At 47.5% G+C, this 12,853-nt stretch overlaps 1 protein-coding gene across 1 annotated transcript; it reads left to right on the plus strand.

Moving 5' to 3' along the window:
- Positions 1–4,303: 4,303 nt before the first annotated feature.
- Positions 4,304–7,013, plus strand: LOC109512314 (twist-related protein 2-like). Its single transcript, XM_019863930.1, has 2 exons — positions 4,304–5,215; positions 6,653–7,013. The coding sequence occupies exon 1, from the start codon at positions 4,624–4,626 to the stop codon at positions 5,176–5,178; it is 555 nt and encodes a 184-aa protein (XP_019719489.1). The 5' UTR covers positions 4,304–4,623; the 3' UTR covers positions 5,179–5,215; positions 6,653–7,013.
- The last annotated feature ends 5,840 nt before the right edge of the window (positions 7,014–12,853 follow it).

Genomic DNA, 12,853 nt, shown 5'->3' on the forward strand with positions numbered 1-12,853 from the left:
TGTGTTTAGGAGAAGGGAGGGGTGACTATGCCCCCCCCCCCACCCCGCTTCCACGCAACCCCCTCCATCTTCACGTATCAAAGCAAACGCTGACAGTGGGGGTCCCCGCCATCCTGGGCCCCCTTCCACGCAGGAGACAAAGCAGTGAGTCCGCATGGCATTAAGCGAAGCCTAAATGCTTCAAGCTGCTCCCCGGTGCCAATTAAAGCTTTATGAAAGGGCCCCTAATGCCATTTCAGAAACACCTTGTCATCAAGCCCGAGCTAAGCGCGGGTCGGAACGAATGGCCGCTCGCTTACAGTCGAGCCGAGTGGCCGGGAGTGTCGATTTATTGGCCGACGGGTACCTGCCTGTTGTTTCATTCACCGCCGAGGCCTCCCCTTAACACGAGACCGTTTTGGTTTTATGTCACGGCCGCTGATGTCGAATGGCGCTTTCGCGATATCAAAGGACCGGGGACGTTTATGGCGGCGCATTTAAAAGCCGGCAATGTCTTTTATTTGATCGATTTATTTTTTTTTTTCAATCCTGCGTTATTGCTTTGACGTGATGTAATCCTCCCACGTCAACCGATCTCGAAATTAGCTTTGCAATCAAGGCTGACGCGCGAGTTGTTATTCTGGAATGACTCGGGTGAGTCACATTTTACTGGAAAAGCAACGCGCAGTAAAACAGACGCGTCTCTTTGTTTTCGCCTCACAAATTCGGACACCCAAACGCCTTTGCAGACAACCAAAAGCCGAATGCTCTCGCTCCGGGAAGGGAGAAGACGGTCCGTGGGTGTGAGTTTCGGGAGCCCCTTTGGATCACAGCGCAGAGGAATTTGAACAGTAATTAACATTATTCTTGTGAAAAACTGTTTGAAAAAAGTCAAAGAAGCACACTGCTCTTCCTCCTTTCAGTCTCTCCTCCCTGCCCAACTCACCCTGTCAAAAATCACACTTAGAAGAGGATTTGCTTCACCCAACTCGCTTGATTTTTGCCACGGTGAGCAAACGCCTCAAGATAATCCCTCGTCCTGAGTTTGCCGCTTCGCAGCCAAGGGTGCCAAGTGCGCAACGATCTTATCCCCGAAAAGATTGCCCTAACGTCTGTGGTGCGTTAAGACCGAGTTTGTCCTGATCATTGAGTCCAAAAACAGGTTGGTGCAGACAATCTGAAATATGAAACGCCTTTCGAATATTCCCCACCAAGTCTTCCCTGGAGTCCCGCGGAACCTTTTCGGAAACACTCGAGTAAAATCGAGACATATGGAAGTGTTCGTTCGTCTTCATTTTCGAGTGATCACATGAGATTTTTCACATGAACAATATTTTATGATGACAAAAAATAATAATAATAATAATAATCTGCCTTCGAAAGACTGACGTTTGCCATCCTGGTTCGGGAAGAGGCAAAACTGGGAGAAAATCGGACGGATTATCGTCATGTGTGTACCAGACTGGACTCCCACCACTCACTCTTGAGTCGGGTAGATGGACAAATGTCTGACGATCTTGATTTGTATGATCAAGTCAAAGGAATGTTTTTTGACAGCATGCGATGGTCGGTAGGGATAAAACTAAATAAATACTGAAATAAATAAATGACAAAATGGTTGACGTAACAGCATCCGCGAGGCCGCAAGTAGCTCGCAAAGCGATCGGGCTGCCGGTAATAGACGGTGTGGATCGTGAGCAACGAGAAGCAGCTGGCGGCTTCCTCCGCGGAGCGTTTGGGCCGCATCTTGAAACACTTAAAAGACACACGCAGCAGAGGGCAGCCATGAAGAAGAGACAGGTGGAGATAATCAGGTGATAATGTCCGCGCAGAACGGGCGCACGCATCGGCTTTTAGATCCCCCGGCCAAGAGCGTTCGGGGGGCGAGGCTCGCCCGCCTTTTGCCAGGGGTCGAAGTCCAAGCCCAATCGGAAACGAGTGATGGCGGCGAGGCCGACAACGGTAAAGGTCCATGGTCGGCGGGCAGCTCACAAATCATCTCTTCCGTAACGTCGCTCACATATGCAATGTGTTCCTCCGTCCAGTTCAAAGTCTTCCGCGATGGGCCGTCTGGCCTCGGTGCGAATCGTCGGCACTTGGGGTTTTAGGTCTTGCTGGTCTCCATGTTGTCATCTTTCGCCGCCTCTCGTATGACTCGTTTCTTTCTGGAAGGCAGCAAAAGACCAAGTGGGGTGGGGGGCGGAGGGGATCTCGTGCCTCACTTTCGAGGCACGAGATGTCGTAATGCTCCACTTGAATTTGTTTTTCGTCTGACAGATCGATTCTCTCATCTTTTGCTGTCCATCCAATACCTTTGATCATCCAGGTATCCATCCAGCCATTATCGAGCGGTCTGTCTGTCCGTCCGTCCATAATTCATCCAACCGTCCTGTCCCTTTCACATCTTTCAATCTATCCTTCCTCCCATCCATCAATCCATCGTCCCATCCATCTGTCGATCATTCCATTCATCCATCTTTGCACCCGTCCATCAAACCATCCATTGGTCTGTCATTCCCTCCACCCATCTGGTCATCATTCCACCAACCCATCATTCTCTCATTCCATCCATCATCAGTGCTCCATCCATCCATTGATCCTTCTATCATTCAATCTAGTGTTCACCATCCGTTCATCCATCCATCATCATTGCTCCAACCATCATTCATTCATCCATCCATGCAGGCCCTTCATCCATTGTTGCATCTTTCATCCTTCATCTAGCCATCCATCCATCTTTCCATCCATCCATTGTTCCATCACCAACCATCCATCCATCTGTCCTTCTGTCATTGGTTGTGCTATCTTTTAATCAGTCACTCCGTCCATCCAGCCACCCACCCGTCCGTCTAATCCTTCGTGTTCACATTCTGAATTGCCCAACAACTTTGAGAAATGTCCCTTTTGATCCGGCACAGGGGCGGCGTCGCCCCTGTGCCGGATCGTCGACGTGAAAAGCGAGTCATGCCGCCGTTGTCGTTCTTCGCCGCCGCCCCCTTCGGAGTAACACTTTGCTTCTTCTCATCCTCTGCAATGGTGAAGGCGCGGGAAGCCCGCAGCTGATCGACACTGCGCAGAATGTGGCTCCCCCCCACCGGGCAAGGAGGTCCTCCTCTTGCCGCTCACCAAAGCCCACGAGCGTCATCTGCGGATGGGCGTATCACGCGATGGAGCAGCAAGACCTTTCCCTTGCACGGTTACATGTGTGAAACATTACCTGTGTGAATTCCGGCCACACGCTTTGCATTCAGGGCCCTCTTGGAACTTCTGGCTCGCACTAAAAAGAGGCCGAGTAAAAGATGAAGCGGAGGGGGTTCCTCCCCCGTCTGCAGGGGCGACGGGAGATTTCAAGTCGAAAGTGCAGCTTTTCGCTTCATTTATCGCCGGCGGTCTTCTTGGGCAACCGAAATTTGTCATTCTTGTTGAACTACCGCAAAGGCGAGAGTGTCAATCAGCCAAACGGCTTCTTAATGCGTTTGGCTCATTGGCTCCGTGGGCGACCAATTGAATTCAAGACCCAATGAGTGTAATTCAGTCGCAATAAGAAAGCTCCCATTTCCATTTTGCGTCAAGCGAGCTGTCGCATTGTCGTCGTCAAAGTCAAGCGAGCGTCGTCGTTCGTGCCGCAAACCAAAGAAAGATAATATATTGCTCTTTTTTTTATCTTTTCTGTTTTGTCAGCTACTTCTAAGCGTGACGCGGACCTTTTGGGAGTCCGGTCAGCTGATTTGGACAACCGTGCACTCTGGCAGCGGTTGTAGTCGACGCTCTAACGTGAGCCATGTGTGCCGAAGAAACATGACATGCCAGATGAAGAGCTGGATCTCTGACAAACAACGTGGACGCCATCTGCTCGAGGTACAGCATACGTCGCGACGGGCCTTCGAGTGTTCTTTGCTTTAGTGACGATGCCTTTTGCAAGCTTGGAGATCTAACATTGATCGACCCCTCTGGCCACGTGACTGACCCGCTCGAGAATTTTGTAGTTGAGAACAATGAGGTAAAAGTCGATTCACCGATGACGCTGACGACGCATGTAAATCTCTCCTCGGCGTAGACCAGGTTTACATTCAAAATCAGCCAAAGGTGCTTTGCGTTGTGGAACGTCTTTCCTTTGGAATGACAATATCTTCCTTTCGTGAGCTTTGTTGTCGTTAGTTTGCCGACGGTATTGTTGCAGTGTCACTTTGTCAAGGTGAACTCCAAAGAAATGCGGCAAACTTGCACACAATCAGCCACAGCGAAGTGTTAAAAAAAAAAAAAAAGTGACTCGTCAAGTCCAGGCGGCCCCCCCCCCCCACGAAAAAAAAAAAAAAAAAAAAAAAGAGCCCTCCCCTTCCAGCCTCCAAACTATTTAGCATCCCAATCCGGGATGAGGTTTCCAACAAAAATTAGGAAAAACTTCCTGCGCGAGGAGAAGACATGCCAAGCCGCACTCGGACGCCAGCAGTCGCCTTTTAAGTCAGCCCAGGGCGCGCGCGCGGAGGGCTTCGGCTTCTTTCCCCCCAGTCTTGTCGGATACTTTTTTTTTTCTTCTTCTTTATTTCGGAGGTGGTGGGGGGGTGATCTTTTTGATTCGTCACCACGGCTTCTAAGGTGGACGCCGCGTTCTCCTCGCTCCCCTTGCATTTCTTCAAGCGAGAAATGGAGGAGGGCTCGGGCTCCCCGGTGTCCCCCGCGGACAGCCTGGGCACCAGCGAGGAGGAGGCCGAGCGCCGGCCCAGCAAGCGCTGCGCCCGCAAGCGGCGGCCCAGCAAGAAGTCCGGCGGCGGCGACGACAGCTGCGGAAGCGGCTGCGGCGGCGGCAGCCCGGCGCCCCTGAAGCGCAGCAAGAAGCCCAGCCCCGGCGGCGGCGGCGGCGGCGGCGGCGCGAACGGCACCGCCGGGGCCCAATCGTACGAGGAGCTGCAGAACCAGCGCGTGCTGGCCAACGTGCGCGAGCGCCAGCGGACGCAGTCCCTCAACGAGGCCTTCGCCTCCTTGCGCAAAATCATCCCCACGCTGCCCTCGGACAAGCTGAGCAAGATCCAGACGCTCAAGCTGGCCTCGCGCTACATCGACTTCCTGTGTCAGGTGCTGCAGAGCGACGAGATGGACAACAAGATGTCCAGCTGCAGCTACGTGGCCCACGAGAGACTCAGCTACGCCTTCTCCGTGTGGAGGATGGAGGGCGCCTGGTCCATGTCCGCCTCGCACTAAAAGGGGCCCGGCGCGAGCCAGGTGGGATGCCAAAAAGGTGCGTAACGCACGAGACTTTTTTTTTTAATCCTCCCTTTTCACGAGTGCTTCTCTTTGATTAGCGGTCGTAAAGAAGGTTCAGTGATTTTTTTTTTTTTTTTTTTACTCACAGGACCTTTTTGGTATTTTGACCATTTTTTTCATGTTCCGCAAATCAATGCTGTCATTTAGAAAATAACCGTTATATTGATATTCGTTCATAGATTTGTTTTCAAGCTTCAGATATCAACGTCAAATACATTTACCCATTTTGAATCCCTTCATTTTTTTTCTTGAGGTGTACTATTTATTTGGTTTTTTGCTTTGGCAGTATTTTGTTCGAAGGTAACGCCCCTGTGTAGCTACATGACATTTGTTTTTTGTCCTCGTCGCGCTTTGATTATCAGACTGCAAAGCACATGCGGGTAACCTCAGCATCTTTCATAGCAACATGATCATCTTCGATCACGAGACATCTTATGTCTCCTGTTTGGAACGTTTTGGGGCATCGGTGCTTGCTTCTTGCGGGGATGCAAAAAGAAGAAATTAGAAAAAAATATGGAGGGGGGCAAATCATTTCAAAAATGTTTCAAATAAATTCTTTTTTGAGACGGTTATTGAAGCCATGGGCTTCACATCAATTTTCTCATCGATTATAGTGTGGGAAAATATTATTGGGCATTGGTGTCTGTTATTTACGGAAGGCAAAACGGAAAATGGGGCCAAATATCGCAAAGAATCTGGAGAACACTGAGACAAACTGTTTCTCTTTCGGTCTGAGTCCATTAAGTTCAGGCTAATAGCAAGACTAATCGCGAAAAGGCAATTTTCCCACAACTCTTGCCACAGCCACTTGCTTTTCATTCCAACTCGGACATTTTCTCGCGTGCATGGCGGTGGCCTGCACTCAAATGCTGCTGCTGCTGCAACGGGCCTCTGCGCCGTGTGCACGCCGCAGGAACTAATGCGAAAACAAAATCATATCCTCATTTTTAAAAAGCGCAGGATCGCGTTCAACAAACGAGGCGAGATAGAAAGAATCGCTCTAAGAACATCAAAATAGTCAACAAGGTGAATCTAACGCATGATTCCATCACAATAAGAACAATAAATAAACAAGCTTTCACTCCATTTATTTATTTATCCCCTCCCCAACCATGAATGCTCCTGAATTTTTTTTTGTTTTGTAAATTCCTTTCATGCCTGTTGTTGCTCCCTTTTTTAGGCAGTCAATTAGGTAAACAAACAACACTTTTTAAAAATGGAAGAAAAAAGAAGCAACCATATTTCAGAGGCCCCCTTCGCACGAAATACGATTGCTCTCTCGATGACGTCACACACCCTTCACGTTAACATTGGATGAGAAAATGCTCACGTTTGATGTCGTGTGAATGTCACCGAACTCATCGAAGTAATCATCCATGAGCAACTTTTGTCGTTCATTCTTCTCTTGCAGACTGTCTCCAAAACCCAAACGGACTATGGAAGAGCCCATGACGTCATTTGACGCGCTCACGAGAGACGAGGAGGCTGCGCGCGTGCGCGCTTGTCTGCAGACTGCACGAGCTGTCGTTGGGACGCTGTGACGGCAAAAGGCGATCAGTAGGATCGCCATTTTTTTCTCTTTTTTTTTCCCCCTCTGAAGACTTTTTCCGGCAAATTGTCGATGTCGAAATGAATGCGTCGTGTACATCAATGTGTCCAAGTGCGCCGATAGCCTGCAAAGGGACCGAGGCAATCCCACACGTGGTCACCCTCGAGTCTTTTTTTTTTTTGTACATTTTTGCTTATTTATTAAAACATATTTTTGAAGGAAATGTTGTGCATCATTTTTTTTAAATGTATATATGACAAGCAGAATTTGTAAGCTGAGAAACAATTTCTGGCCTGCACCTCTGCTGAATACATTTCCACGAGCATTCATTATGATTGGCCAAAATACCAACATGGCCTTGAATAACGGAGCCCCCTCAACCCCCTCTTTTTTTCTCCAGCCCCCCTCTAAAAAAAAAAAAAAAAAAAGATCATAAAAGTCACATTCATTAACAGCAGAGGGAATGTGAGCCACTTTCAAGCCTGACCGCATACATGAAAAAAAAAAAGCTTGTCTGCTTAAATGCTTGGCAATCATTCCAAATGAGCTGGGACCCCCGCACCCCCGCCCCCCCCCCCAACCAAGCAAGAGAAAAACAACAATGCAAATGACTCTTTAGGCGCTTACAAGAAAAAACAACTTGAAATTGTTGGCATCTTGTTTTCCCAGACGTGCTTTGATGCAATCGGGAACCCCTGAAAGGACTTCATTGTTGAGGTGAGGCCACCCGGCCAATGGGAAGCCTGCAAGTGTGTCGGTTGCATTTCAGATCCTCACAAAAACAATCGATGACAATCTGGCTTGCTGGATTTCACGGCCGTAATGTGACTGCTGCGTGCGCCGCATTCCCTGATTGACAAGTGCATGAAGAACTGCCTCCCTGAGTAAAAAAGGTTGGATTGTGGCAACACGCAAGTATTCCATTCACGGGTATTCACTTTTTTCCACATTCTGAGCTCTGTTTGGACAAGCGGAAGCCGCTTCCCTCGTTGCGATGCCCAGGCATGCCCCCGCACATTAATTGACAAGTTCGTGAAGTTCTGTCTCAATGAATGAAAATGCTTTTATTTTTGGCTCCACTTTAGCAAGGAGAGGCAGCTCACCTTGTCGCAACACCCTCGCATCACCGATTGAGGTGTACAAAGTCGATCAATGTATATAAAGTGCTGCTTCCATGAATGAAAATACTCTCATCTTAGTCAGAAGCAATCACTTTTTTTCAGCAGTCCTGGCTCCACTTCAGCAAATAGAAGCCAATCGCCTCATCGTAGCATGCTAACGTTGCCCCGAAACACTGAAGGACAAGTGTGGGAAGTGCTGCCTCCGTGACTGAAAATTCACAGCCATTGTTTTCAACATTCTGCCCTCCTCTTCAAAAAGTAGAAGCCTTGATGCAACACCCGAGCATGCTAATAAAAGCCTGGTTCGCCATTGGCCCGGCAGTGCATGGGGCAGCGTATACAGACACCACCTGGGACCTGCTCGACTGGTGAAAAAAAAAAAGCATCAAAAGTCTCCTTCAGACGCTTGAAATATTCACACGTGGGAGCGTATTGTGTGCGGACGTTTGGCGCGGTGGTCTCGGATGCCGCCGGCCGCCCCCCGCTTCTCGGTGGGAGCCCGTGTGATACCCGCTCATTAATTCCGGGCCCTCGCAGCTGAGCGGCGCACAATCACCCGGGGCCACGCTGCTCTGTTGGGGCCAGAGATCCAGATGTTTCCTGTAAAATCAGATGGGAAAAAGCTACAAAACGTGAATTTGCAGTAAAACGGAAGAAAGGCTTACGTTCGGCACACCTGAAATAGCAGTACGGCTGGGGCGAAAGGAGGATCCAATCTTGTCAAAGATTCGGAGGCAAAGGTAGCGGCTGTCGAAATCCTGCTGAGGTTGCTCGCACCTTTTGAGTACGACTAAATAAATGTTGAGATACATCGAATGCTTTGATGCCCCTATTGACTGCTTGGCAAAAGACATGATCTCGGCCGTTAAAACATTTTTGGTTGATGGCCACTTGGGGGCAGTTTAATCCAGACGTACGGCTATACATGGAGACAATCACAGCATCGTAGTAAGTCGCGGTAATGTTATTCGAAAGAACATATGCCAGTCGTTGTTGTTCTCCTGTCTCTCTATGTGTGTTGCTGCACCATTTGTGTTCAAATACCAATTGCTTCAAGGGTTATAACACCACAACACCGATGCTAGTAGTTAGCCTCTCTATGGCATTTTGGATTTCGCCTTAGCATTAATCTTGCATACTTTCAGCGTGACGTGTTTGTTTTAAATACACATGTCATCCTCGCTGTTTGATGTTTAACTTGTTGGAATCTGTCAGTATCTGTCAAACGGCTGCATGTGGCGTTCGTATTTCAAATTATTGCTTGCAAATCAATTTTTTAAAAAATCAGATCTCATGAGTAATCTAGAAACAGCGCAAAAAAGAAAATGGATGGACAGGTGACAAAAAAAAAAATCCAAATACGCGTGGGATTACGGTACGCTTTTTTTCATCGGAGTTCGACGATGACTCATCGTCTCAGTGTTGACATTGCTACTCTGTGGAGGGGCGGGGGGAGGAGTTGGCAACGGTTGCACTGCACATCTTTTCTTGCACGCGCACGCACGCACGCACAAGGATGATGCAGTAATATCAAGGCGCTCCATTTTCCATGACGATCGCCGCTTTCATCCCTGAAGCAATCAAAGCTCATCAGCCTCTTTGTTTGCCTCCACTTTGGCACATTTTCGCTCGCGAGGGCCCTCGGCCGCGCTGACAATTTCGCCTGCGCAGCGAGCACCTCCGAGCGGATCTAACTTAAGTATCGGTGTTGTTAGCCAAAGAATAATTACAGTTTTTGCGAGCAGAGTGCTCGGGCTGAAATACGACATCTAACCGGGGAATATTTTCAAGGCTTGTTATAATGGCAACAAGCAATCAAGTGCCTAAACAAAACCAGTCCTTGTGCTTTCTTCAACTCACGAGTGTCTCCTGGGCTATTTGGTTGCATTGTTTTCACCGCGCTTCTTCCGGGGCTGCAAAACCCGACGGGAGGAGTCCACAGAGCTTCTTGCACCCCGATGAGCAAAATTTTCCCCTGGGCTTATTTGCGGCGGCGATGGCCGTCGAGGTCAACACAAGTCAGAAGGTCACACTATTTCAGGAGACCGATCGCTCGCTTTTGTTTGTACTTTTACTCGCAGGCCGTGCCGGACCACCCCCGGAGCGCAGGGCACAGGAAATGAAGCCAAAATAACAACGTGAGCGTATTAGAACCACTGCAAGGATTTTGAATCTGTACCTCACAAGCAGAGTGACTCTCTTCGTTTTTCTGAAGAAGAAACGGAAGACATTGTGGACAGTAAGTACAAAAAAAAAAAAAAAAAAAGGGGGGGGGGGGGTGGCTCATCTTCTTTGAAATCAAATTCACCAAACACCTTGGTGGAACAAAAGAGCCTTCCTCAAACTGGAAGCATCGGAAAAAGTAAGGGGCCTAAGATCAACCCTTGATGACCACCCCAACCTTTCCAGGGACCCCCAACTGTCTCCTGAATTTGAAATTGAAAACACATTAGGCTTTGTGTGAATGCTGACCAATCAAATGATATGCTTTTGTGAAATACCGAAAGACTGGTCAAATCAAAGATCTGAATTGAACTTTTGCAACACTTTTATGGTGAGCTCTTCATTTCCTAGTCTCATTGGACGGTTTTATTTTTCTGCTGCCAGCGCATGTGCAACACCAGACTAAACTCACGCCGTCGTAAAACAAGCAAAGGCGCGCGTACGCAGCTTCCCAAACAGACTGCGGCTCACAAGTTGCAGTCAGACTGGTGGAACGTCCCCTGGAAAGAACATCACCTCGTCTTCGGGTCCAGCTCTCTTTCCAAAATCCAAATTTGGAATGAGGTGGCAGAAGAACTCACACACTCTCTCTCTCTCTCTCTCTTTACCAAAGCAGAAATACAGATACAAGACTGCCGAAAAAAAACCTGGATTCAATTCCTGAAAGAAAAAGTGAAACAAGCAGATGAAAAATGAATTTTCACGTTCAGGTTTACACAAAAACCGTTTGGACAACTGGCGTTGTTGTTCTTGTTTAAACCAAGAGGCAGAAGGCCAAGCATTGGCTCAACTTTTTTGCTATCAAAATAACATGTTTCCTGTTTGCTTTGCGAACATTGTGAACCGAGTGCCATAAAAAAAATAAAAAATGTTTTTCAGGTTCAATGGAGAAATTTGGAAGGGCAGCAGCTGTTGCTTTTCACCCGCCACCAAGACGTCTCGCATTCGCCGCAAATCACTCTTGTGTCCGAAAACATCAAACAATTATCTTGTACTTCTTGGATGTACTTCTTTTGAAAATATCTCTTATTCTGAATTTTTAGGGGGGCTCATGTGTGTTTCAGAAAGTGAGAGCTACTCGTGCTGTAGGATGAATATGTTGGACTGTTCTAAGACCATTTTGACGGGTGTGTTGGGTCGATGTTTTGTTTTCGCTTGCGAGGCGGGTTTAAAGGTGAGTAGCGTCTTTGTTGAGAAGTCGTGGATGTTTTTCTACCTAGTGAGTGGACAACTCAAAACAAAACTGTAACCGAACATTCACAAAGTTCGCTATCGCCCCTGCGCCCCAAAAAGGGGGTTCAGTCATCCCTCGTTTATCGCGGTTAATGGGGACCAAAACCACCCGCGATAAATGAAAATCCGTGAAGTAGCGACCAATAAACAAGTCCGCAAACAGTCCACGGGAAGCTGCAAAACAACAGCGAGTCACATAGAGCAAAATATACAGTACTGTACTCCATGTCTATGAAAAAAATATATATATATTTTAATATTTTTTATGAATATGTTTGAAAAAATCCGCGATGCACTGAACCCGCGATAAAAAAACCGTGAAGTAGCGAGGGATTACTGTATTCGAATGTCCTTGATAGCGTCTGCTGTGTTGGATCTGACTCAGTGACAGACTGAGGCTGCTGTTGTCTTCTTCTCTGATCGAAAAAACGTTGTCGTTTCCTCTGATCAAAACAGTGTGTCCCCCTAGCGGATATTCCATGAATTGCACTTTATTAAAAATATTCATTCCGTGTCTTATATGCATTTTTTCACTTTTAAATTATCCTACGGGCCTGATCAAACCTCGTTGTGGGCCGGTTCTGGCCCGCGGGCCATATGTTTGACACCCTGTTCTTGGCGATCGTGAATAAAGTGCAAATAAAACACCCATGACGCACACTACCAAAACGTGCAAGACAACTTTATTCATTGTTTCAAGATGCTTTGTTGATATTCACAAAATGCCGAATGATGCATCAGCATTTTTTTCTGCATAAACACTCCTTTCTGAACATGGTCGTTTTTTTATTGTGAAATACGCCTTTCTATACAAAGAAAAAAAAAGCTTGCCTACTCATGGTGTCTTGAAAGAAAAAGGGTCATATTGAGACTATGTCAACTGCTCATGTTCAGCCAGCTAGTCGAGTGGTTAGTGGATCTGCATCCCACCGCGGAGGTGCTCGGTTCAATTCCAGCTCTGGCTATTCGTGTGTTCTCAAAAACATGTGGGGCCATCCATTTTTTCGCTCTCATTCACACCAATGAACAATTCACAAAACACCTTACAATACATGGCCGTCTTTTTTTGGCTGTAAAAAAATGCCTTGCTCTAAATGGTCGTTTTTTATTGTGAAAAATGCCTTCCAACACACAAAAAAAAGCTTCACTATTATTGGGCTTGTATTTTGAAAAAAAAGTGTCTTGTATCAGGACTGTGTGAAGCGTTCATGGCGGCCTGGTAGTCGAATGGTTAGTATGTCTGCGTCACATTGCAGAGGTGCAGGGGTCGATTCCGGCTCCGGGCTTCTTGTGTGTTTTCAGAAACAAGCGTGGCCATCCATTTTCTGATCCTCTTCTCCAGACATATCTTCGCACTCACACCAAGGAACAATTCACAAAACACCTTCGTATCCATGGTCGTTTATTTCGGCTAAACATGCCTTACGATACATGGTCGTGTTTTTTCGGCAAAAAATGCCTTACTATACTTGGTCGTTTTTTTCGG

Source organism: Hippocampus comes, unplaced genomic scaffold (assembly GCF_001891065.2).
Source record: "Hippocampus comes isolate QL1 unplaced genomic scaffold, H_comes_QL1_v1.1 scaffold313, whole genome shotgun sequence".
In the NCBI taxonomy this organism is placed as follows: domain Eukaryota; kingdom Metazoa; phylum Chordata; class Actinopteri; order Syngnathiformes; family Syngnathidae; genus Hippocampus; species Hippocampus comes.